Raw genomic sequence first — 23,577 nt, forward strand, 5'->3', positions numbered from 1 at the left:
ATATATACACACACACACACACACACTAACACACAACCATATATATATATACACACACACACTAACACACAACCATATACACACACGCACACACACACGCACACACACACACACACGCACACGCACACACACACACAGACTAACACACAGACTAACACACACACACACACACTAACACACAACCATATATATATACACACACACACTAACACACAACCATATACACACACACACACACACACACACACACACACACATACATACTAACACACATACTGTATACACACACACACACACACCTATAAACTGTATATATGTATATATGTTTACAGTGTGTGTATCGAAACTCTATCATATCTTTGATGTCCACCACATCGCCCTTTGATGGTGACATTTAATGTTGTGTAATGTCTGTAAGTCCACTTACACCACAGCAGTACATTTACAGACTGTAGATCTGCATAGTTTATTGAGCTACATCTTGTTTATCGAGACCGAAGTCGGCGTTCGTGCGCGTGTGTGTGTGCGTGCCTGCGTGTGAGTAAACCCTGAGCTGACCGTTATGTAATTTCATATCCTAATTAAAATGCAGCGCGTGAATCAGTCTTATTTCGGCGTGCTTTCAGCAGCGTTAACGAGCACAGAGGGAGGTAATTAGGCCGAAGCTACAAAACAGAGCATTATGTGAGTGAAAGACGCACATTATCCGTTAGCTGAACGCACAGACTGTAAGCTAGCTGACCTTTTTGAGCGCGTGTGTTAAACAAATAATGGATAAATGACGAAAAACGGGTAAACAAACTCGACTTTCAGTTCAGCGTTAATGGATGTATACGTGTGTGCTTGTATTCATAATGGACAAAGCTATAAATGTGAACACAATCATGTGTAATTTGTTTTAACACCACAATTCTCTGCAGTTTAAAACGGTTTATATTTATATAAAAAAGCAAGTGGTCTAATAATAAATACATTTAGAGTGTAAAAGAAGACTTTTACACCTTGTTTATTGTGTGTAGAACAATACGGAAAAACAATCAGAAAGTTTCCGAAGAGTTTCAAGAATATCAGTATAATTCATTTCACATAGAAAAATATCTTTACAGCTGTGTGTGTGTGTGTGTGTGTAGTGTTTGGAGGCATAGAGTCCCGTGGTGTCCTGAGGAAGATCAGCGACATGTTGGAGGTCATCATGAAGAGGATGGACACTCTGTCGAGACTGGAGAACACTAATGACTCGCGGCGTCTGGAGGAGCTCAGCTCAGCCATCAACAGGTAAAACACAATGAGTAGGAAAACTAAACCATTCACCCGCATTCTGAATAGGGTTATTACAGGTTATTACAGGTTATTACAGGTTGTTACATTTTATTACAGGTTGTTACTTTTTATTACAGGTTGTTACAGTATATAGTATTACATGTAATGTAAGAAACCCTTTTGTTATTACAGTAGTAATATTACAGTTATTACATGTTATTACATTTTCTGAGATGTTATTACATATTATTAAATGTTATTGCATGCTATAACAGGTTATCACATGCCATTGAAGGACATTAGAAGTTACAAGTTGCTAAAGGTTATCGCAGGTTATTGAAGATTATAAAACTATGAAATGTTATTGCAGGTTGTTACAGGTTATTAAAGGTTACCAAATTTTATAACAGGTTATTGTAGGTGCAGATAATTAAATGATATTCTATGTTGTAACATTTACTTACAGGTTATTACATGTTATCACAAGTTCTTGCAGGTTATTACATGTTATTCGAAGATTGTGACAGGTAATGAAATGATTTTACAGATCTTTTACAGGTCATTACATCACTTATTTGTTCACTTCTCCATTTCATTTAACTGATAATCATTTTTGGTCGGCATGCGAATGTTATCGCGCTAAACGTAAGGATATTTTTTGCCCCTTTGACAAAAGCCTTAAACATTCTATTACTATTTAAGTTTTTGCTAGAAACCGTTAATTACTCAATAAACCCCATTCATAAAGTGAATTTAGATATTTGGACCTGACTCACTGTTCTGCTTCTTAGCATAAACATAATCATTGTTATGAAATTGGATAGTCTGGCACTTGAGCGAGGATTTTCGCTTCAGAGGATATTTCCAACCTCAGTGATAATCAATCTTTCATTCTTTTCTCTTCCTCCTAAAGCTGGCGAATATGACAAGGCGCTTGATTTGCTAATTTCCACTGTTGGCTGTTTTCTCATTTCACATTTGTTTCGAGGAGTTTCACACCGTGCCAGAAGCAACATGGTCAATCTCTGGTTGTGCGATCGCTCGGTCCTGCAGCGATACAGAGAATTCATCAAACAGAGAAATTGAAGAAAGAAGAGAGAAAGGTGAAAAGTGGAAGAGCGGTAGAGCAGAGAATCAGGGAACATGTGAAACTTCCACTCTCTGGTATTAGCACCATATGGCTCTAATCCCTAAAAATAAATCCAGCCTCATCATGTAGCAGCTTTATCTCCTAAATAGATAATCACAAAACAAAACTCGGTTCAATTTCCTTTTTTTTTTTTTTTTACTGAGAGATTTATTTTTAATGGATAAATGGAGCTGGTCCATAGTCTCTCGGCTTTCATCAAGGCGTAAAAGGCATATCTCTGTAAAGAACAACAATGAAGCTGGGCCAATCACAACACAGGAAGAAAAAAAGGGAATTTTTTATTTTTTTATTTTTGTACATTTTGGTAGTGTTGCCTGATGTGAGAGTTTTAGTGTTAATGTTAGCAGCAAAGCGGGAAAGCAGAATCATACACAACTATTAAAAAATCCTGTATGTGCACTAATACACACTATTAAATAATGAAATACAGATAAACTCAAAGTGACAGTTCTACACAATACTTACAGTAATATACAGTAATGAACATTATCACACGCAGTAAAGATTAAAATGCATAATAAACAGTATTTACCAGAAACGGAGCGTAATAATAGGTAACAGAGTAATAAACTGTAATAATCAGTATTACATAGTAATTAACAGTAATACGTGTAATAAAAAGTAATAAACATTAATGAACAGTAGTAAAGTGTAACAACCAATATTACACAGGAATAAACAGCATTAAACATTAATAAACAATAATAAAGATTAATAAACAGTATTAACCAGCAATAGAGCATAATAGAGAGTAATCAAGAGCAATAAAGAGTAGAAGAGCGCATTAAACAGTAATAAACATAATAAATCGTATTAAAGAGTAGTACACAAAGAACAGTTAAGATTATATACGCATAAAGCATAATAGAGATTAATAAAGAGTATTGAACGTTAACAAACAGTAATAAACAGTAATAGAGAGTAATTAAACCGAATAACATTATTAAACAATAAAAGTGTTAAACTGTATTAACAGTAATAAACAGTAATGAAGTATGATGGGAAATAAACAGTAATAAACAGTACTACGCTGTATTAAATAGCAATTAAAAAGTAAAAAGCTGTGATCATGTTAAACAGTAATAAAGAGTAATAAAATGCGATGTTGTATTAAGATTAATAAACAGTAATTAATAGGAAAGTAAAAAACAGTAATACACACTATTGGCAGTAATAACCTGTGATACAGTAATAAATGTTATTAAACTGTTACGAACAGTAATCAGGCCGAGTAAGGTTTTCATTGTTGCTTGTTTACTGTATGAAGCTCGTATATAATGGAACGAAGCGTCATTTCTCTAGTAGCAAATGGCAACACAAACAGTAACGCACGACTACATATAGTGTACTGTAATACAGTCGGGTGCAAGACAGTGGATGCACAAAACAGTAACTAGACAGGACAAAAGGGCAGGGGTACTGTAGCTCAGGTGGTTAAGGCTTGGGGTTACAGACTGTACGGCCCTTAACCCTGTCCGCCCCAGACGCTGTAGTTAACTTAAAGTGACAAAAAAATACAGAACGCGCAGCCTGTGGCTGTAAACTGTTGAGTAATGTACAGTAGCTGCCTTACAATATAAATTAAAAGTAAATGATAACACATTGCATTAATAACGTATTAAAAACATGAAGCTAGAGTATATGTGCACCTTTTATAATTTCTATAAATTCCGCTGGAGCGACAGAGACGCGGGGGCGTGATGATCATCCGAGCCGACACGCTGTTTGTGTTACGGTAGAATGGGTTCTGATGTTCCAGATGAGTCGCCCTGGGGCAGGTGTAGGATAACACAGCACGTGTTAAGAGAGAGGAGAGGGATGGGAAAGATAAGAGAGGGGAAACACACAGTAAACACACGCACACTCACACACACACACACACTACCTCTTCAGCTCGTCCTCTTCTTCTCCTGTTCTATTCTGCCCTTATTTTTTCTTTCTTTTCTTTTCTTCTCTTCAAACCTACAGTATATCTACAGCTTTTTTTTTTTACATTCTATTTCCATCCATCTCTCTCTCTCTCTCTCTCTCTCTCTCTCTCTCTCTCTCTGGTTTTCCTGCTAAGTGAGGTGTAACTGAGCACTCGCTTCGCTTCAGGTCAGGAGAAATGGTTATTTTTGTCTCTTTTCTTCTTTTTGGGCCAACCTGCCCCGAATTTTCCTGCTCTTTTATTTCCTAGAGAATGGAACATGGAACTGTACTGAATTGTACACATTTATCTTTCTTTGAACAGATTTATTCTGGAATTATTTAAATGTCTAAATTTTGTGCTCACGGAGTGAATGGAGTGTAAAGAGATTATTCTTTTAAAATGCGCTTTTGCGTTGTTTCAGACTTTACACATTCCTGCAGGCGATGTAAATGTAAATGTACTTTGATGTTGTACTTTCACAGCTGTCTAACATCTGCAGACTTTCACAAAACAGTGAGATAAAAGTTAATGTGGATGTACAGCTGGATGGTTTGGAGGTTCGTGCTCAAGAGTGACTGATTAGAAGGTCATGGGTTCAAGTCCCAGTGCTGAGCAAGGTCTTTAAACCTGTCTGCCCCGAGGAGGCTCTAGTGTAGCTGTTTTATATATATATATATATACAGTAAAATAAACTGTTTTTTTTTCTTTTTTTAATAAACCATGTTTTTTTTCTTTTTTTAATAAACCATGTTTTTTTCCTTTTTTTAATAAACCATGTTCTTTTTTGTTCTTTTTTTATACATCATGTATATTTTTTTAACAACTTCCTTTTTGATTTGTTATTCTTTCTGCTTGAGATTTCTCTCTTTTTCTAAACTTATTTATAGTTTTTTTTTATCCCAAAATCTTTCATATCACTTCATTAGTGTTTATTAATTCTTCATTAATATAAAGAGTCACATTTCCATATTTCCGTTAAAAGAGGGAGTGCAAACTTTTTGTGTTTAGTCCTTCTGGTAGAAATTACTGCTGCACAATTAATACTATGGGCATAAAAAAATAGGAAATTGCGATATGTACGTTTTCAAATTTTTGAGGGTAAAATGCTGCAATTTGTTACAGGCAATATACAGTCGGGAATTTATGTAGAGTTTATTGTTTTGCTAATTTCCTTAGTCATTTTAAGTATAAATATAGTAACTCCTCGATTTACGAACATTCGCATATATGAACAAATCATAGAAGTTGCCTCACTTGTTTTAATGAATCAGTTCGGGAGCACGAAGATAGAAAATGTCTGTTCTGTAAAGCAGTCCTGATGGAGAATAATCCGAATTTCGGAAAATCCTCAACAAAACAAAGTTCACAGTCCGAGACAAAACGGCAATGTAGCGTCGTCCTTCCCCCGACATCTTCCTGGGCCCCTTTAAAGGTCAGCTGACCCCTCGCAATTTAAAGTCTGTACACACAATTTTTTACCAGCACCACTTGCACATCACAGAAACTCTTCTGGGAGTTATTGCCACATCCACCACACAGCCCGACTTCACTTCAAGCCATTTCCACATGTTTAAAGGAGTTCCTGGGAGGCCAGCGTAAAGCAGGTGATCACTACTGAAACTCTGGGATAAGTTATTGATTTAATGATTATTCAGCCTTCTTTAATTCATTTATGTCGAGCATTGACAAGTTCCTATAGAAGCAATAATGTATTAGAACAGGCGTATTAATATTCATAATAACATGTGATTAGCGGCTGCATTACTGTCAGAGCTGCTGTTGTAGAGAATTAATCTTCAGAATCTTATGACCGATCAGAATCCAGAGGTCCGAGCACTGCGGCGCATTGTTGTCCTCTCGCAACATTTCCCCCATTTACAGCCGTGAGATTGTGTGTGTGTGTGAGTGTGTAAGAGAGAGAGAGAGAGAGAGAGAGAGAGAGAAGCAAGACAAAGGCTTGGCTGTGGTCCGACTTCTCCATCTCGCCCCTAAACACTTCAATAATTTCCGTAACAGCTTCGTCGATTTTCTCACAGAGGAGCGTCTTCACTCGACGTCTTTAAGAAAGTCCAAAGTCAGCTTCTCTTCCTCTAGGGTCGATCAATCACTGCTAGCAATGCTAAAGAGACAAACACACACACACACACACACACACACACAGTCTACATACTAATTTAGTCCTGATTTAGTCATTCAGATTTATCTTTCTTAGACGTGCGCTAATTTCTGACTGTTAGCTAAAAAATAGCTGATGAGAAATTAGCATTTTTTTGTGTAGCTCATCTCAAGCCTAATCAAAAGCTGCTGCAAATGCTAAGCTAATTTTGCATATTTGCACGCACAGAGCTCTTTGAATAATGGCTCGCGCGTCTGTAAATGTATTCCATAGCCAAATTTGCTGAACTGGCGAAAATAAATGAAACCAATTCGTTAGCATTACTGTAAAAGTTATCTTTGTTATTGCTATTAAACTTTAAGAAAGTTTTACAAAATCTGAACTTAACGAGGCAGAACGTTGCTAAGTAGTGGAAAAGGAGACGAAGGTTGAAGTTAATGTGAAACTAAGTACATTCTAAGTACTTTTTAAATCCGTTAATACAGTAGATGGGCGCCAGATGAGGACTTACTCGTACCTCGGTCAGGTGAAGAGCAGAGGGGCTGATCGTGCTACGGCAAGCAAAAAACACGTAGCATGAATGGACCTGGAAGCATGAGCACGTTGTACTGGAAAAGGTTAGCAGTTAGCTTGTGGTGTAGATTTACTCACTCACTCACTCATTCGTCATCTACGTATAACGTTTTATCCTGTATATGGTACAGGGGCTCCGGGGGGACTAGAGCCTATCCCTGAAGAACACCCTGGACGGGATCCCAATTCATCCAATCCACGCACACACACACACACACACACACTCTCTCATTCAACACTACGTGTTTGAAGAACGTCGGTTAGCCTAATCTGCATGTTTTTGGACTGTGGGAGGAAACCGGAGTACCCAGAGGAAACCCAAGCACTGGGAGAACATGCAAACTCCAAGCACACAGAGACCAGAATTGAACATGGCCAGAAATCGAACCCAGACCCTGGGGATGCAAGGCGACGGTGCTAACCACTACTCCGGTAGAGATAAAGTGATTCGATAATTGCATATGTAAACAAAATATTCATGTAAAATATGAAATTAAAAAAAGTTTTAAAAAGTGTGAACGAGCAAAAAGTTTTTTTTTGACAAATTACACTTCACTAAAGTGTGGAATGAAAAAGCTCTGACTATGCACAAATGCTGTGAGCAAATTGGTCATGTGACCTTTTAGTCCTTCAGTAACGTGATTTCAGTAACAGTTTAGCAATTTTCTCCATTTTATGCAAATTTGCTTGAATTACAATGTGCCAAAGTGCTGGGTTTAGGATCTAACTATTATCATAAACCACATATAATGATGTAATAAAACACCAATAACATCAAAGGTTCTTCAATAAACAGAAGAAAATGTTACAACTGTAAGTTTTATTCTCTAAAATAGTTAAAGAATAAAATGAGTCATGTTGTGCTGTTATAGGGAAATAATCCGTGTCAGGGTGATGTAATGAATCTGTATCTGTATGAGTCAGCCGCTTAACACTTCACCGGGGTGTGTAATGTGTTTTGTCGAGTGTGTTCACGTCTCGGAAAGTCCGACGTCAGCTTCTTGTCCTCTCGGGGTGATCAATCACAGCTAACGTTCATCTGATAATCTCTTTGGCCGTTAGAGCGAGCACATGCCGCTGAGCCAGAGGAATGCTAATGAGAAAGATGGACTTTTTTTTTTTTTTTCATGCCGTGGGAATGAAGGAGTAATTAATAATCTGAGCGCTAACTCCGCCCGGTAAACCTCATTAATATTTATTCGGAGTGGAGTGGTTTGTAATGACCTGTCAAAGTCAGAAAAAGAGGTGTGGCCTTTAACTGTATCATTCAGAGGAGGTGGAGCCTAAGGAGGTGATTCATCAGTCTTAATAAAGACAAGGGCTAGCGGTAAGGCAGTGATTGTTTCAGCCCTGGTGATGGAGGCGTGGCCTCTGAATCTGTCAGTCAAAGTGAAGGAGGCGTGGCCTCTTAAGTTATCAGGCCCAATGACATAGAGGTAGCTTTTGAATCTGTCAGTCAAAGTGAAATAGGTGTGCCTTCTGAATTTGTCAGGCCCACTGAAGGAGGCGTGGCCTTTGAATTTGTCAGTCAAAGTAAGGGAGGCGTGGCTTCTCAATTTGTCCGTCTCAATCTCTCATGAAAAGGTGTGGCCTCAAATGTTTTTAGTCCCACTGAGGATGGTGTGGTGACTCCATATGTCACGCCCAGTGGAGGAGGCGTGGCCTCTGAATCTTCCAGTCTAAACGAAGAAGGCGTGTCCAGGGTGTGTATCAGTCTCATGATGGAGGCGCATTATCACATTGTATTGTGGTAAAGAAAGTTAATTACCCAGTGGTGTTATTCACCGCAACACTGATGTAACTGCTGCTACATTTAGCCTGTTCTCTTCAGCTCACTGTTTATTACATCTTTTAGCCTTTCACACACCGCGTGTTCAATGGGCCCTTTTGGTGCGTACGTGTACGTACGTGTGTGTGTGTGTGTGTGTGTGTGTGTGTGTAAGTGTATGTTAGTGTTGTCTCTTCTGATTTTAACGACCCAACTCCGTTCCCCCGGCTCTGTGTCTCCACGAGCCGTATTGTGTAGGCAAACGCTCTTAGCTCTGAGACTAAATAGTATTGACGAGGCTTGAGGATTTTTCTATTTCACGCTCCATCCAAGTGCCTCGCAATTAAAGCGTCTAGTGCCTGTTAACACTTCCCAATAGATTCAGAGAGACGCCGAGGGAGAGAAAGACAGAGACGATCATATAGTGCATTCAGATGGAACTCTTGAAATTGGTGCTTTTGACATGGAAAGGCAAAAACCACAACACGGCACACTCAGCACTCGCCAACTAGCGAGAGCTTCGAGAGCACTGTTGCTAGGCAACCGGGGAAAACTGACGCTACTAAGCACGACCTAGTGATTAAACATATGTTTGTTTTATGGGCAATGTAAAGGCACAGAGGCAGTCTCAACAACATGAACCTGCTAAGGAAATGCTTTGTGCATTGAGTAAAATCAAGCTGCAATGAATTAACATAGAATTAAACCGAAACAGCTCAGCTACATGTTGATGTAAAAGTCAATTCTTCTTTATAATCCTGGGAGATTAAATCCTGACGTACATTTAGATTAAATCAATTGTTATGAAAAATCATTCATCTTAATCATTCATATAGAGCCATATTTGACCGTAAAAATTTAACACAATGTGTGTGTGTGTGTGTGTGTGTGTGTGTCAGGATTCAGCCAGCAGGACTGGTGGAACGAATTCAGGCCATCGCCCAGAACGTGTCGAACATGGCGGTGCGAGTGGAGCAGATTCTACAGAACAGCATGGCAGCATCAAGAGGTGATGTTCTGCTCGAACAAACACACACACACACGCACACACACACGCATACACACACATGCATATGGGACAACTGAACATCATAGTTTTTCTATCTTAGTGAGGACTTTATATAATATATACTGTACTGATTACTGTGGCTAAGAAATCCTACAAAAGTTTTGACACCCCTTTAAATTATTGTTCCTTTTTTTTATTGACTTAAAAAAAAAAGAGACCAGGTAATTGTAATCACACGTGTCCTCAGAAGGTATAAATACATGTACTGACTTACACACATACACATAAGCTGGGTGATAGATGGCCAGCTTCACATTTTTCTAGGGCTTGTTCTGCAATGGTCTGCCTTACTATAGTGATCATGATTAAATTATTGTAACCACACACACACACACACACACACACACACACACACAGATATTCCTGCCTGAAGAGAAATAGCATCACTAATAAGTCAATATGTAAATGCTGATACGTTGCTCTTTATGGTCTCATTTCCACAATCCTCGATAATGAGAAGTCTGTGCGTTCAAATAACTGTTTAACGAACATCGTTTTTCTTTTCTGAGAAATGTAGCCTAAATGAAACCAGGTGTTATATTTATTATTATTATGGATTTCTCCTCTTATCTTGGCAGCCTCTCATTATTTTGTTGCTGTAGATGAAATAAGCAACAGATGCTCCTTCTGTTTTTGGCAGTTTTCTTTTTGGATCGCAAGACAATGAAGACGTTCACAGTATCTGACTTTTCCAAATGATTTACTGTGACTTTTTTTTTTTTTTTTGCCTTTTTCTAGCTTTTCTAGCTTTGACTCATTAGTTACAAGCTTTCAATCGTGAATTGAGTTTATACTACATAGGTTATGTTACATCTGCTGGATTATCTTTCCTTTCACTTATCTTTTATTCACCCACTTTAACTAGCTGGTCTTTTATTAGCTTTTATAAGTACATAACATAGAGTTTAAACAACATTCAAATCTTACTGTATAATGTCTTATTTTCACAGAATGCATCATTGACATTAAGCAACACATACTGTAGATGTGATTTATTACTACTGTAACGGCTAAAGTAACTGCAAGAGCTGTGAGCCTTTTATTGGCTTAAACATTCTTTAAAAATCTTTTGAACACATTTAAACCACTCACAGAAGCTGTTGTGTAATAGAGGAGGTATCGGAGGCCACTTCACTGATCATGTGACAGAAAAAAACAATATGAGTGGCTTAAACCACAGTTACTGGGTCCAGTGCCGGTCCCAAGCCTGGAAAGCTTATTGTTTACTAATTAAGTTTAACTAGCTTATTTTCAATTCACTATTAATCTATTTTATCTTTTATTCTTCAGGATTAGCTAGCCTAATTTCGTTAATTTAATTTAGGCAGGTTATCTTTCATTTATTAGATTGAGCTAACTTATATTTCATTCCCTAGGTTTAGCTAACCCATCATTCACCAGGTTGAGCTAGCTTAGCTTTTATTTATAATTTAGCTTGCTTAACTTTCATTACTTATTTAACTTGCTTATATTTCATTTATTAGGTTCAGCTAGCTCATATTTTATTTTTCATTTAGCTAGCTTATCTTTCGTTCATACTTTAGCCAACTTATATTTCATTCATAAGGTTTAGATAGTTTATCTTTCCTTAACTATTTAGTTAGCTTAGCTTTTTATTTACTAGGTAAACCTAGCTTAGCTTTTATTCACTAGGTTTAGCTAGCTTAGTTTTTATTCACTAGGTTTAGCTAGCTTAGCGTTTATTCACTAGGTTTAGCTAGCTTAGCGTTTATTTACTAGGTTTAGTTAGCTTAGCGTTTAATCATTAGGTTTAGCTAACTCATTATTCACCAGGTCACTAGGTTTAGATAGTTTATCTTTCCTTAACTATTTAGCTAGCTTAGTTTTTATTAACTAGGTTTAGCTAGCTTAGCTTTTATTCACTAGGTTTAGCTAGCTTAGCTTTTATTCACTAGGTTTAGCTAGCTTAGCGTTTATTCACTAGGTTTAGTTAGCTTAGCGTTTATTTATTAGGTTTAGCTAACTCATCATTCACCAGGTTTAGCTAGCTTAGCTTTTATTTATAATTTAGCTTGCTTAACTTTTATTACTTATTTAACTTGCTTATATTTCATTTATTAGGTTCAGCTAGCTCATATTTTATTTTTCATTTAGCTAGCTTATCTTTCATTTATACTTTAGCCAACTTATATTTAATTCATAAGGTTAAGATAGTTTATCTTTCCTTAACTATTTAGCTAGCTTAGCTTTTAATTACCAGGTTTAGCTAGCTTAGCTTTTATTCACTAGGTTTAGCTAGCTTAGCTTTTATTCACTAGGTTTAGCTAGCTTAGCTTTTATTCACTAGGTTTAGCTAGCTTAGCTTTTATTCACTAGGTTTAGCTAGCTTAGCTTTTATTCACTAGGTTTAGCTAGCTTAGCCTTTATTCACCATTTAGCTAGATTAGCTTTTATTATTCAGATTTAGCTAGCTCTAACTCACTCAGTTTTACAATGTAACGAAAGTAACAAAGAATGTTGATTTTGTCTAGTGTGTGTGTGTGTGTGTGTGTGTGTGTGTATGGGTGTACATGTAGATGTGTGCGTCGAGGTTCTCAGTGTAATGTGCATTAAATCACGCAGCATATTGTCCTGGATATTTCCCGCTGATGGAGTACTGGAGCTCGGTTCTAAGGAAATGCGGTGCACTTAGCTGTGACGTTGGTGGGGGAGTTCTCAGAAGTCGGACATAAACAGGAGACGGTCAGCAGTAAAGCTGAATTAGGTGGAGTGAGTCCAGTATTAAGTCACACAGGACAGATTTAAAGCCTACTTTTAACTCACATTTGCATTTTATTGCTCCCTCTGATGCTATTGATTTAGACAACATCCCCCGTCCAGATCTAATCGCACTATAAAATTCCTCCGGCTCTGTCGGTAAATGTAAATAACACTAGTAGGCTTGAGCATGACCACTGAGCTTCTCGATCTGAAAGCCGTGACATTTTCATGAGAGATTTAATTCAACGTAGGAGAAAATATTCACAAATATGCAAAAACTACAAGAAATCATTATTTTTTTTTTTTTGTTTTTTTTTACGGGTGTGTCTGCAGCAGGTCCCGAGCCACCGTGGCTGAAATAAAACGTTTAAAATTTTGCTTACTTTGCTTGAAGTCGTCTGTAAATCGTAATCGCTTTTCTCGTCCCACAAGTCCCGGTTTGAAATGAACATCCCTTGTATTGGTAACATATTTCCTTTCAAGATGCACAGCTTGTCACTGTATCTTCAAGGATTTCTACTTTTTACGTAATGGACCTTCAGGCGACAGAGTAGCTTAACAACACAACATTTATGATTCATTTCTGAGTCTAAAGGAGTCTAAGTGGAACATTCGTACTGGCGTTTGTGACGTTGGGAACGACAACATGCCTCTTTTTTACCTTTCTTCTATCAGTGTACCCAGAACATACTTCCTGGAAAAACAGTTTACCTTCTGCACAATGAAATGGGAACAAAGGTAAGAACGTAAGAGTCTGAGATGTACTCTAGGAGAGTGATGTCTTCCGTCAGCCATATTACAATTTTTTGTCACTTACAAAATTCAAAAAGGTTTTTTTTTTTCCCCTTTAATCCCTTATTATTACATTTATTGTTGTGGAATTATGTCCTGTTGTCACTTGTACTACAGCAGCTATCAATAGTGATTCAATCACCAGCCTTTTCATTCTTTTCTCGTTTTGTTAAAAAACAACAGCAGAAAAAATAAATGATTAAATCAATAAAAAAAAAAGCTTGAAAAAGTAATTGAGAAAGCTTAGACGTTCTAGAGAATGCAGTAAAGGTGGAGCAACACCATCGTTGTTGTTATTGAATAAAGCTCTTAATGAATGAAACTCTTATTCAATTAGGATTCTTGTGTCTGAACAAGTAAACAGCGTAAACGCACATGATATGCTGCGAGATTCCCGACCGGCTTCGTTTTAACGGAGGGGCCGCCGTGTACTCGATAATGCCAAGTGAAAGCGTGTAATTAAAGTGTTTGTTCTCGCGATCCGCATGCGGCGGGTGTGACATTTAGAAAATTGGGGACGTGATAAAAAGTTGAGCGAGTCGACGTTCTTCATTAGACGTGAATTCAATCTTTGTTTGTGCACCACAACACATCTCACAGCCCTGGCCGCGTCGAGCCGTCGCTGCCAAGATGGCCGCCGAGCGGACAGACTTCACGGGAAGGGATGGTGTCACGGGTCCTAATCGCAACAGAAGGCGTTTAATTATATCTGAGACGTCTAATAAACAAAGTGTGAGGGGTTTGTAGCACTCATGAGCTGTTAGAATATAAAATAGGACACATAAGAGCACACACACACACACACACACACACACACACCATACGCTGTAGTGTAGGAGGTCCCTTTAGAGTATTTACAGCCGGCTCTGCACTCCTCCGCTCCGGATCATAGGCGCCGGAGATTGATGAAGCTGATGAAGCCGAAGATCTTTCCTGCTCCTGCTGCTGCGTCCATTTGGCTAATGAGACACTGATAGATCTCGGCGCAATCGAATCCACTTCAATCCCAGATCACGATACCATTACAACAACAGACCGACCACTCAGACCAGGGGACTGCGTTAATTTACCGTGACGCGCGAGAATACAGCACAGTGTTGTGTTAAAGAATACAAAAGACCCGAGACGTCTGAGGATCCAAACCAAAATTATGTAAAAGTTCCAGATTTTTTTATTTATTTTTTGTTCGGAGAATCAGTCGTGCTTTTTTTAAAAAAATTTTTAAAATGATTGTATAAAGGGTTATAATAGTATTAACCGATGATGTCATGCTGCTCTTTGCAGTTGTGAGAGATGGAACGTCGAGTCAATGTGAAGTTCCCCGAGACCCACGGTACCCTGACTGCGCTAGTAAAGTGGATGTAAGCATGCACACACACACACACACACACACACACACAACAAATGTCTTGGGAAATTAAATAGCATGTTTACAGCATTCAGTCTGTTTACTGAACACAAATCCCTAACAGTAGCAAGAAACATTATTTATATGTTTATAGAGCAGTTATGTATGTTTAATAAATGTGTAATAACAGCCTTATTGCTGACTCTCCACGTTTATGATCTTTGCTACAAAGTAAATCATAATAATAAGCAATTTTTCAGATTTTTCGTTTAAAGCATTATAAATCCTATTTATAAAGTATATAGTTAGCATGTGTAATGAAGATGTAATAACATTATTGCTTTGGTGCCTCGTTTGAGATTTTTTTTTTTTTTGCTACAAATAGATATAATAATACAAATACCATAGTTTCAAAATCTTGCCTCTGACACCATCACAGGCAGCAGGGTGCGACCAAAAGGCGCGGAAAATCTGCCGATTCGGTCCGGCAATGTTGATTAATGGTAAATACTAACGGCGATAACGTATGAAGAGTTTGTCAGAAGGTGTTGATTAATTCTCCCTAACAGCAACTCTGTTTCATTAGCGCACTCACAGGCACTTATATCTTTAAGATATTTAATAAAGAAGCTGTAGATGAGACTGATGCGCCGTGTGGAAGGAGTCTCCAGTGTGAGCGCTTTCTGATCTTCTGCGTCTCGTTGTCGCGGTGCAGTGGATGAGGGCGCGCTGGACGTCGGACCCGTGCTACGCGTTTTACGGAGTCGACGGCTCCGATTGCTCCTTCCTCATCTACCTGAGTGAGGTGGAGTGGTTCTGCCCCCCGCTGGCCTGGAGGAACTACAGCACAACACCTGCCGCGCTGAAAAGCTCAGCTAAAAGACAAGTGAGACACACACACACACACACACACACACACACACACCTAGACACACTATTCTCTGTGTACTCTGCCTAAGTGACTTCTTATTGGAATTCCTGGTGCTGCCTGACTCTCTACTGCTTTTTACACAAATGAGTTCCTGTGTGTGTGTGTGTGTGTGTGTGTGTGTGTGTGTGTGTGTGTGTGTGTGTGTGTGCATGTGTCGGCATGCACAAGAAGCCTCAATTCTGCATTTACATACATTCCATAAACATATATGCAAAAATTCTGATATGATTATTTACCGGTGTGTGTGTGTGTGTGTGTGTGTGTGTGTGTGTGTCCGTGTGTGAATGAGGTAGTCAGTTGTTGTGTTTCTAGAGAGCTCAGCTAACATTATAGCTGCACAAACACTCACACAAATACACACACCCAACGTGCACACACACACACACACACACACACACACACACACACACACACACTGTCCTTTTTGTGGTTTGATGGTTTGAGGAGTGGAGTGCCTGTAGGTGCTTCAGGGACCTCTCTCTGTCTCTCTCACACACACACACACACACACACACACACACACACACACACACACTATATCTATCTATCTATCTATCTATCTATCTATCTATCTATCTATCTATCTATCTATCTATCTATCTATCTATCTATCTATCTATCTATCTATCTATCTATCTCTCTGTCAGCCTCTTTGTCTCTCTCTGTCATTCTGTCTCTTCCAGTCTCACTCTTTGTAAACATTCCCTCTGCCTCTATTAATCTCTCTCTCTCTCTCTCTCTCTCTCCCTCTCTCTCTCTCTCTCTCCCTCTCTCTCTCTGTCTCATCACTAAAAATATACCTCTATTTTTTTTTCTCCTATTAAAACCCCAGACGAACCAATAGAAATGTCGGCATGGAATGATTGACGGATGTGTTTTGAACTTTTTTTTATATAAACTGCTTTACTCCGAACCTTTAATCTCTGGCCTCGCTAACTAACGTTTACAGTATCCTCTCTGACAGTAGGCAAAAAAAGTAATGATGAACAGAGACATTATATTTCTGAAGTGTTGATCTCAGATGATTCTCAGTCATTAGAATACTTTAATACCAGAATGAATAATATTTTAAATTGTCTCATTACTGTATGTTTGTGTTAAAGCCGTCCCTTATCATCCCGCCCCTTCCAGTGATGGACACCTAAGCTCCTCCCACTTATTTCCCCCCTGATGTACATTTGGACATACCTCGGAAACAGCGCTGGGTGTGAATACTGTACATCAGGCTCAGAGCGTTTTTTGTTGTTTTTTTGTAGTGGATTATGTGCCAAGCCATAATGTGTAAAGATCCCAGTTAAACCACACACCCCAGTGTACTCTCCCAGTCACGCCATGGTGTTTCCTGATTTTTACTGTAGTTCTTTTCACATTCTAAACTGAGATGTACAGTATATCTGCTCCTTCTGCTCTGTAAAGCTTCATAACGTCTCTAATCTGAGCTGCTGGTTGTTAATTGGTGATTTTTGAGGCTGGTGACTCTAAATGAACGTCTCCTCTGCAGCAGAGCTCAGTTTGGGTCTTGTTTTGAAGGTCTTCATGAGGGACAGTTTCATCATCATGGAGCTTGATGGGTTTTATAAACGCACTCGACACAATACTGTTCTCGCGAGAACCGTTCCAGAACCGCCGACCTTCATGTCCTACAATAACACCTGACTGTTACAGAAGTCCATATGTGTCATTTCATAATTGTAACGATGTTCTATAACGTGGAACATGAATGAACCAAACTTGCGTCCAGACTTTTGACTGGTACTCTACATCTTCTATGAACTCTAGTGTGTTTTAGCGTCCACTTCAAACTCGTAAGAAGTATGCTAACTAGACATTTGGGACGTGTTCCACCTGAGCACTTTCAAAATGTAGCTAAGAAGAATTTAATTAGTGTGCACCGTGACCGGGAGCAGCTTCACGTTCCTTATCTTTTTCCTGCTTAATGATTGTCTGGGGCGTGAATAAATAATTGTTGAAAGTTAAACACGTGTGACCCTCTCTTATTATCTTTGACTCTCTCTCTCTCTCTCTCCCTCTCTCTTTCTTTCTCTCTCTGCGTCTCCCCCAGGCCGCTTTCCGTACGGATCTCGGCGCGCTCCTGGATCAGGTCGGAACGGGGAAGGAGTCTCTAAGCTTCATGAAGAGGCGGATCCGCAGGCTGGCGGCGCAGTGGGCCACGGCCGCGCAGAGGCTCGACCTGAAGCTGCGCCGACGATGGAGGGAACAGAAGAAGGTGAGAGGGAAAGAATCGAACCTCAAACACACAATACTTAGAAATTATTGTAGAAATAATGGCATATACTGTACTGGATTCTGATTGGTCAGGAGGTCAGAAGGTGTTGATTAGGTTTTTATAACAGCAGCCCTGACGGTAGTGGCGTCCCAAATGCACCTTGTTTGAACATGTTACGGTTTCCATAGTAACAGCTCGTTTGTTTTTAGTTTTTTTTTGGGAAAAGGTAAGGGAACGACGGTTTACAGCTGCTGAAACATCTCGTTAAAAACGTGGTGTAGAAAGAATAGAACACTTTAGGATGTGCTTTCGAGGAAAACTTCTTCTTATTATTATTATTATTATTATGAACTCCTAGATGTTTAGACGCGCCTGGATATTCGTTCTTCTCCTCTGTTATCCGCTTGCATCCGCTGTTCCATTATTTTTGCACCCCGTCGGTATTGTTAGCAGGCGCACCATGAAGATGTGTTCGCTTCTCCAATACGCTGTTTGTCACCCTTCCTCCGCTTTCATTGTGCCTGGAGGATTACTGGACGTTCCGGGCGAGCGTTTTTAAACAATCGCTCGCCTCCATGTTTACGCCGCCGCCGGCGCCGCGTCACGCCTTAAACAAGCTAACACTTCCTAAAAATAGCTCTTTCTTTCCGCTGAGTTATCTCTCTGTCTGTTCTCTCTCACGACGGCACGAAATGGATTTTTTATCTCTGAATTTGGTGCTCTATCTCAACGCCAGCTGTTGCACACTCTCTCACTTTTGTTTTTTTTCTTCCCACCTGTCCGGAGTTCTTTATCATCCACAATTAAGGCGAGGCAGCGAGTCAGAAGCTATTTGCCGTCTGCTCCGGATAACGGATCGCCCTGCAATGGGAACACAGGGTGTAATTGCGAAGTGAGATCCCTGCGCTAGATAGTCGGGAGCGTGTGTGTGTCTTTCGCTCCCACATCGGGCAGCCATTTTGTCTCTTTTCGCAAAGAATCTTTAGTCCTAGAGTCTACCTGTTTTTATAGACCGATAGATTGATCATGTCTGATGCGCATGGAAGTCATTCGTGGCTCGATGCGCTCCGTTTCCCGGCGTCCCTCGTGATCAGGAAGTCTTTAATAAAAAAATCAAACGTAATTAGCGCTAGCCGCACTCTCTCTTAGCGCGTTCAGCGCCGAGTGCTCTTTGAGTTTGTTCGACGAGGTAAAGAGGTGGTGTTTTCTGTAAACAAAGCAATCCATCCTCATTACAAAGGTTTGTGTATGTGTGGAGAGAAGGTCACACACACACACACACACACACACACACACACACACACACACACGGTGCCTGCATCCTAGCAGCCCCTGGATGTGGCTGATTCCAGCTGGTCAGAGACTAGCTCGACGCACATCATTAGCCGCCGTGGCAGGCTGCACAAACAGGGCATTTCTACCGACCTGAGACTCTGAAACCACAACACAGGAGCTGAGGAACCTCCGCCGTCTTACTAGAGCTCACAAGTGGTTTTGTCGGAAGACAGGATTGTAGTGTGACTAATAATTAATCCAGTTCAACATGTGATTTAAAACTAGCGCCATAAAATTAGGTGTTCGAGTCAAAGCAGGATTGCGCAGACAATGTAACACATCACAGTTATGAGAGTAAAAACTTCCGTTATGTCTCTCTATATAATCCCCTGCTACAGTACTAATGCACTTATCTTAGTGTTTCACGTTTCACGCCTGAAACACCGGCCTCCCAGGAGCTCCTTTAACGCCCCAAACATCTGAAAATGGCTTCAGAGCTGTACGGGTGATAACTCCCAGTCAAGTTCCTGCAATGAAGATTTCATATTTGACTGTTACAATTTGGGTGTTCAAGTCGAACCAGGGTCACTAATGCACTTATCCTAATGGCTCACTAGTGCTTGGATACCACATAGGGAGAATTTTCACTCAGTAATGATCGGACCGCCTGCTTAACGTCTAAAACGCTGGCCTCCCAGGAACTCCCTTAATGGCTTTTTCTAAACGTGCGGAAATGTCTTGTCTTTAAAACATTTGCTCCGTTTGAATGTTTTACTGCCGCTGAAAGTCTCATCATCAAACTACGCTTGAAGTCTTTTTTAATTCCCAACAGAAAATGTCAACTTCATTCAACAGAAATGTAAAAAAAAAAAAAACAAGTCCCAGATTGACTTGAACGCCGATCGTATTTACTGCTGATATGCTAATGGAGCACCAACAAGGAGCACTATTATCCTTTAATGACAATTCCTGACAAATTCTATCTAATAAGGGATAATCCCTTCAACAACACCAGATTTATTTATTTCTTTCTTAACTTGTTTATTTACTTATTGTCATGTTGTAATTTCTTTTTTCCGTTTAAAGTTACGTTCCTTCACCAGCGTCTTAATGAGCTAATAAGACAAAATGTATCTTGAGAAACTGCAAAAGACCCCTGTTATGAAGATGTCTCAAAGCATTAAGTCAATAATTTTTTTCTTCCCTCTAACACTGGAAACTCATTAATGAAAACGGAAATATTTCATTTGAAGTTCCACTGGGACGAGAAATTGAAATTATCTCACCTTTTCTTAGTATTACTGCAGCTTACGCTTTCGGTCGCCTAAACGTCCTCACTTCCATCAGACACAGTCTGTTCGAGACTACAGTATGTGAACGATTATTACTAAACTAATGACTGTGAAATGAAGCAACACATGGGGTGTTAATTAAAAAAAAAACAACAACACTCATTTATAAGGCATCAAAACCTGTTGGAAATGAGATTTTGATTGAGGTTTAGTGGTAGCCGCAGCAGCAGGATTGGGATCCCCAGGTTCCATGGCACTGCGGTGCTCAACTCAAGGTCACTCGTTGACCCGGTAAACACTGTAAAGGCGATGAAATCGTTTCACGTTTTGATAGGAATTGCAGCATTCTGGGGACGCTAGTGATGTTTTGGCCATCTGCGGACGCCAGCTGGGGGTTGAGGAGGTCGTTCGAGCATCAACAAGTCATCCTCATTTCCTGAATGACACCCCCGCTGCTCGGAATACACACCCCCTAGCATTGTTTAACCCAGACGGCTATAGCGAGCCGTCCTCTGGCCCTGAGCTGGTTACCATTCCGCTCAGGTTTTCGGCTATTACACTGTGTCATAAAGAAAGATTTTCCTGCAATGGAATATCTCTTCCTTTTCACATCAAACGCATGAAATCAGAGCTGGCGAAGGTCAAGCTTGGCAGGAGTAGTGATGCGTATCAGGCCGTGTCAGGGTTCTCACGGTGATCTTGATAACTTATCTAGCACGCGCAGCATCCTCGTGTCAGCTGATCTCTGATCCTCTCACGGTTTCCACTCACTCAGCCTTGTCTTTATCGATCTTTTCATGCAGCTTTGACACTGGCGACCGCATCAGCGCTTACCGTCTTACCTTCGGCTTTGGCAGCCATGTGCCGTGGCGTAGCTCGAACGCTATTGGCTGGGGTATGAATCAGCCACACTTTCTAAATAAGTTAATATACTGTACTGCAGAGTCAGATCAAGGGATTAAAACATGTAGCAATCTGTTTTATTTCTTTCACACCACATAAATCGTTATTGCTCTGATTTGTAAAACAGTGACACGTGATCTACGCATGTTATAGACTCTTCCAATTAAAGTAATATTTGTATGAACGAGCAGTTACATATAGTTACTATGGAAACATGAACCCGCTTGAACAATGTTATAGAAAATTAATCAACACCTTTGTGAATTCAGCAGCGCCTTGGCGGTGGAAAAAAGTAAAATATATAATGAAACCCGAAGCTTCATTTTTAACCAGTGGCTCTAAAAAAACTGTTAATTTACGAGTTAGTTCTTCCAGGGTGTACCGAAACTCTTCACAGTCCCTGGTGCATCTGAAAGAAAATGTGTTCTGATGTGTGTGTAAAGAAGGTCAGCAGTTCTCCTCTTCCCCCGCATCAGAAACCTGCGCGTGGGAGAGACAAAAGTCGAACCGGGTCTTTTTCTTCTCTGCCCACGCGCCTTTAGCGCTGAGATCCCCCGGGCTGCGCGGTGGCAGGAAAGGAAAAGCCGCGGCTCACAGCACCTGTAACGTGCTGTGTAACGTCCAGCGCTGCTTTTCGTAGCATTCTATTAGCGAGAGATGCAATACGGCTGTGTGAATATACCAGTCCAGGGCAAGGGTCAGATTCTTGTTTTTGCAAATACTGAAGAAACGACTCAGTGTGAACTGTCTACAGATACGAGTATGTCGCCCGCTCTCACTCCATATACTGTAGTAGATAATCAGACAGTTTCGCCATTTTTAAATCAATTCTTGGTAAAATATTTTTGCCTAATTTGGACGTCATAATAATAAAAATTTTATTATGTTAATCTCTGTGTGGTTATAAAGTTAGCCTTATTTCATTTATCACTGGTAATGCAAATAAATGGATGCATGTGATCAAAGCACTGCAAAAAATCATAGCAAGTGAAAATGTCTCGAATATAGTTACATTTATCCAAACTATCTTAGGATAAGATTACAACAAACCAAAGATTCTTAAGCTTACTTCTAGTCCAATGTTATTAAAATTTTAAGTGAAATTTTCTTGTTCTATTGTTTTTGGAATTCATTTCTTGAAAAAAAAAAGTCTCTAAGAAGAGAACCTGAAATTTTACCAATAAAGTACCATTTAACAAGAAATAATTTTAAGCAACTTTTATTAAGTTTGGTGTGATCGATTTTTAAAAACTGTATGTAGTTTTAACTAGATTTAAGAATATTTTACTATTTCAGGTGCCATTTGTTTGCAGTGAGGCGCATCTGACTTGACAAATTCTTACACTGCAAAAAACAATATTTAAACAAGTGAAATATTCTTCAATATAAAGAAACATATCTATACTTTTTTTAAAATAAATTTATAACAAACCAAATATAAGGTTACTAAGCTTATTAATATCTTCTTTGTAATAAGTGAAATATTCCTAAATCTACTCAAATCTGTCGACAAGTTTCTAAAATAGATCAAATTAAAATACATGATTATTATGTTTATTTCCAAACAAACTTAATTTACAATAAATGCTTTAAACTAGCTAAATTGTGAAAAAATGTTGAGAAACAAGCATTTTATTAATGTTTTCATGATAACATACTAACTATAGTAATTGGTTTGTTGTAATCTTGTTTTAAGACATTGTAGGTAAATGTAACTATTTTAAGATATTTTTACTTGCAAAACAAAACATGACACCTTAACTGCAAAACATGAGATTTAAACAAATAAAAATATATTGAATGTACTGTAGATTATCTATAATTTCTTAAAACTGAATTAAACACACTAAATTTAGGTTTAATAAGTTTATTTCTAGACAAACTTTACAAATTTTAGGAAATTTATAAATCTTTTTGGAAATAAATGCTAAAAACTATTAAAAAGTAAAGTTTTTTATTAAAAGATTTTGTAAACTTTGTCTAGAAATAAGCTTAATAACCTTATATTAAAAAATAGCTAAGATTTAAACAAACCAAATATAAAAAATATTAACTAAGACTATGTAAAGATAAATTCTTAAAATTTTTATGCATTTTCTTTCTATTATATCCAGTTTGTTTATATTTCACTGCACAAGTCATTCTAAATGTGCTGTTACCGTAGAAACGATACGTCAAACATATGTGAACAAGTGCATTAATATAAAGCTGTGATGTGCATGACCAATCAGAGTCCAGAT

General features: G+C 38.9%; 1 protein-coding gene across 1 annotated transcript in view; it reads left to right on the forward strand.

The window, feature by feature from the left end:
• The window catches only part of LOC128526771 (alpha-1,6-mannosylglycoprotein 6-beta-N-acetylglucosaminyltransferase B-like), a 107,557-nt gene that overhangs the window by 37,745 nt on the left and 46,235 nt on the right, over positions 1–23,577 (forward strand). Inside the window, exons 3-8 of the mRNA XM_053498915.1 lie at positions 1,131–1,275; positions 9,679–9,788; positions 11,173–11,176; positions 14,653–14,722; positions 15,425–15,595; positions 17,703–17,867. Coding sequence (XP_053354890.1) covers positions 1,131–1,275; positions 9,679–9,788; positions 11,173–11,176; positions 14,653–14,722; positions 15,425–15,595; positions 17,703–17,867 — 665 coding nt within the window. The remainder of the gene's footprint in view (positions 1–1,130; positions 1,276–9,678; positions 9,789–11,172; positions 11,177–14,652; positions 14,723–15,424; positions 15,596–17,702; positions 17,868–23,577) is intronic.

Source organism: Clarias gariepinus, chromosome 6 (genome assembly GCF_024256425.1).
Source record: "Clarias gariepinus isolate MV-2021 ecotype Netherlands chromosome 6, CGAR_prim_01v2, whole genome shotgun sequence".
Taxonomy (NCBI): Eukaryota; Metazoa; Chordata; class Actinopteri; order Siluriformes; family Clariidae; genus Clarias; species Clarias gariepinus.